The sequence below is a fragment of the Octopus bimaculoides genome, chromosome 18 (assembly GCF_001194135.2).
Source record: "Octopus bimaculoides isolate UCB-OBI-ISO-001 chromosome 18, ASM119413v2, whole genome shotgun sequence".
Classification (NCBI taxonomy): Eukaryota; Metazoa; Mollusca; class Cephalopoda; order Octopoda; family Octopodidae; genus Octopus; species Octopus bimaculoides.
In genome coordinates, this window is record NC_068998.1 from 55,414,503 (window position 1) to 55,417,614 (window position 3,112).

Below are 3,112 nucleotides of genomic sequence, written 5' to 3' on the forward strand. Positions count from 1 at the left end.
TGGGGGGGGGGTCTCTCTTTAGAAGATTTTTTGTGATAATGAATATGTCTCTTGAAGCAGAGTTTATAGAAAGGAAGGTGAGAAAACATTCTGGCCAAGAAATTGAGAGAGAGGCCAAGTAGTTGAAACAACAACAAAAGCCTTGTAGAGCTGTGAAGCTTTGTTGTTGTAATGGTGATGATTGCAGCTACTGTACTTGGTAAAACTGTCCACTTCAGACAACCTCAATCATCCTTATCATTGTCAGAGAGGACAACAACAGTAGGTAAGCCACCACAGTGAAACATACTGAGATATAATATATATATATATATATAGAATATTAGCACTAGATGTAAGAGGGGAAGGAGAGGGCCATAGCAGAAGGAGGAGGAGACGGAAACCTCAAATGCAGCAACAGAAGACAATGACAGGAAGAGAGTTAACCTGAACTTAGTCAGGAATTACTGCTACATTCAGGGATTCATGAGTCACTCTTGCCTACACGAGCTTGGCGAACTGTAAAAATAAGAAAACAATTAGTGAAATACAACATTTAAACAACAGAAAAGTTATTGTGGGATTAATAAAGCAATTTACCTTTAGAACAAATTGTTTACAAGATTTTACTCTTCATTGAAATTATTATTATTAAGCAATATATTCACATTTTTATTTAATTGAATTTTATGTAATAATTAGTGAAAAACAGCCTCACTGAGGGCCAATCACTATATTTTTGACACCAACAATGACAAGAAAGTATCTCTAAGTTGTTATCGATTTCATTCAACAAACACTGGTTTTTCAGTTTTCTTGCTGATATAACATTGATAAATATATATTATGGAGATACAGAAACTGAGTATATTTACTGCATACGCATACTTCTAAGAATAAGAGAGAAGCCAATGCAAAAAGGAATGTAAATGCTTACGTAAATCATTGTTTTTCTGGATTTTCTCCTGGACTCTGACTCTGGCATCAGGATATTCAAACCAAATTCCAAACCGAAGTAAAGTGTCATTAGCTTCAACAAGTTTAGTAATTGCCATTTCTACTTTATTCCCAAGAAGTGATGGTTTCTGGAGAAAAAAGAATTCTTTTTAGCTTCATATATTGTATATATACTCTTATATCAATCGTTCACTGCAAATTGAACAGAAAATGCTAATAGAAAGCCAAAGAGCATGATTTTAACAGGGCAAATTTCTATGACAAGATAATAGTTACTATAATTTCATATTAGATGAGTATTGAATAGAAAATGACTAAAGAAATAACTGGCCACTCATAGAGCCTTTATGTAATTACTGGATCTGCAAGAAATATCAGCTAAATTCCCTCAGGTTACATCCTGTCTTTTTACCTTGTACAATGTAGTCTCATTTGAACAACAAAATGGCATGATGAAGACTACAAAGCTTTTTGATAACATGTTTGCTGAAACAGGGCTAACCTGGGGTTAAACAACAACAACAACAACCAATGAAATGACAAAAGATGATGATGTTGTGAGCATCAACATTGGTCAATCCTTAGAAGTTTTCTTTAATAGCAAAATGTTGATAAGTTTTTCACTTATTAAATTATTTTGTATCTACTTCTGTTTCTGAAGACAAGCATAGTTATTATTTGATGTGATTGGGTCTGTTGTGAACAGCTTCCAGGAAAGAATATCTTTATATACAGTGGGCTGTCCATACACAGATACAGCTCGAAATGAATAAAGTGAACAATGAACAATTTGAGAAAAGAATTGTATTTCTCATACTTTTTGCTGACACATAACCATGGATCGACAGAAGCAACACAAGGGAAACACATACACATGTATTTGCTATTGATGGATGAACAAATAAAACATCATTGCATAGCTTTATGTGAAGTCAGGTCATGGTTTAGAATGAATTACCTTTATTTGTATGTAATCCAATTATGAATGTAGGAAACAATTTGCTTAATGAATGACGGGGCTCTAGAAAGGATTATGTTCATACATAGATATCCTGATGTATATATTATTTCTTGAGTCAGTACTCATGAGTCTTGTGACAGAAAAGATATATACATTTACTGTTCAGTTACATTTTTAAGTTGGTAATGTCTGAAAGGAATTCCAGAGGGTTGGTAGAATAATTGCAAAACTAATTATTCGCTTGTCTTTCTAGTAAACAAGCAATTAAAGAAGACAGTAGATGGCAGAGTTAACATCAGAGTTCAATTTTGAACAGTACACTACAAGTAATGGTCAATTCCTTTCATTATTTAGCTTCTGCTACACAAGCCAGGCTATCAGTATAGAGAAGCTCTCACAAGCAGAACTGTGGATGTTATATAATATTTGGTATAGCAAAATTTACACTATAGAAATCCTTTGATAAATAATATACTGTAAAAAAGTAATCTATATCTATATATAAAACAGAGATGTATGTGTAATCGCTTTTCACGTGAAATCGACTTCACCATACTTGTGATGCGTGAATAATTTGACCTCGGATAAATCTTAGGCTCTTCATTTGATTTTTTTAATTAAAAATAAATAATATTGCTTTATATTTAAGATTCACTTCTTTAAAAAGGTTCCTCAATGTCAACTTCCGGTAGCCATAGTTTTTTCTTCACTTTAACTTCAATCATTACTGTTCGCACTAAAAGTTTACTCACATTTACTGATGTAAGTAATTTCATTTACTAACAGAAGTACGGTTTTGTGTTGCTGTTTGGTTCACTGAGTGACAAATTTCGATTCAACATCACTTCAATCGTTACTGTTCTCAATAAAAGTTTACGATTTCATTCGCTAACAAGTTCACATTTACTGATGTAAGTAATTTCATCATTTACTAACATAAGTACGGTTTTGTGTTTCCCTGTTGCTGAGGTTTTTTTTTTTTTTTTCTGGTACCTTCAATACTGCTTTCTGAAGATATTCTTCAAAGAAGAATTCAATATCAGTGTGACGGTGATGTCACATTCAATGATGACATCTTCAATGAGACATTAAGATTAATAGACGACAAGGTTCAATCACTGGGTGGAAACAAACTTGAAATCTATGGTCTTCCAGCTCCTCCTGTCAGAGATGTTCAACACAGATTAGCACAAGAGCTAATCAGGGAAACATCAT

General features: G+C 33.1%; 1 protein-coding gene across 2 annotated transcripts in view; it reads right to left on the bottom strand.

The window, feature by feature from the left end:
* Nucleotides 1-6: 6 nt before the first annotated feature.
* The window catches only part of LOC106881046 (tropomodulin-1), a 42,236-nt gene continuing 39,130 nt past the window's right edge, over nt 7-3,112 (bottom strand). For both annotated transcript variants that reach the window (XM_052974428.1, XM_014931250.2), the window contains exons 9-10: nt 917-1,064; nt 7-498 (exon numbers count right to left, since the gene is read on the bottom strand). In XM_052974428.1, coding sequence (XP_052830388.1) covers nt 464-498; nt 917-1,064 — 183 coding nt within the window. In that variant the 3' untranslated portion in view covers nt 7-463. The remainder of the gene's footprint in view (nt 499-916; nt 1,065-3,112) is intronic.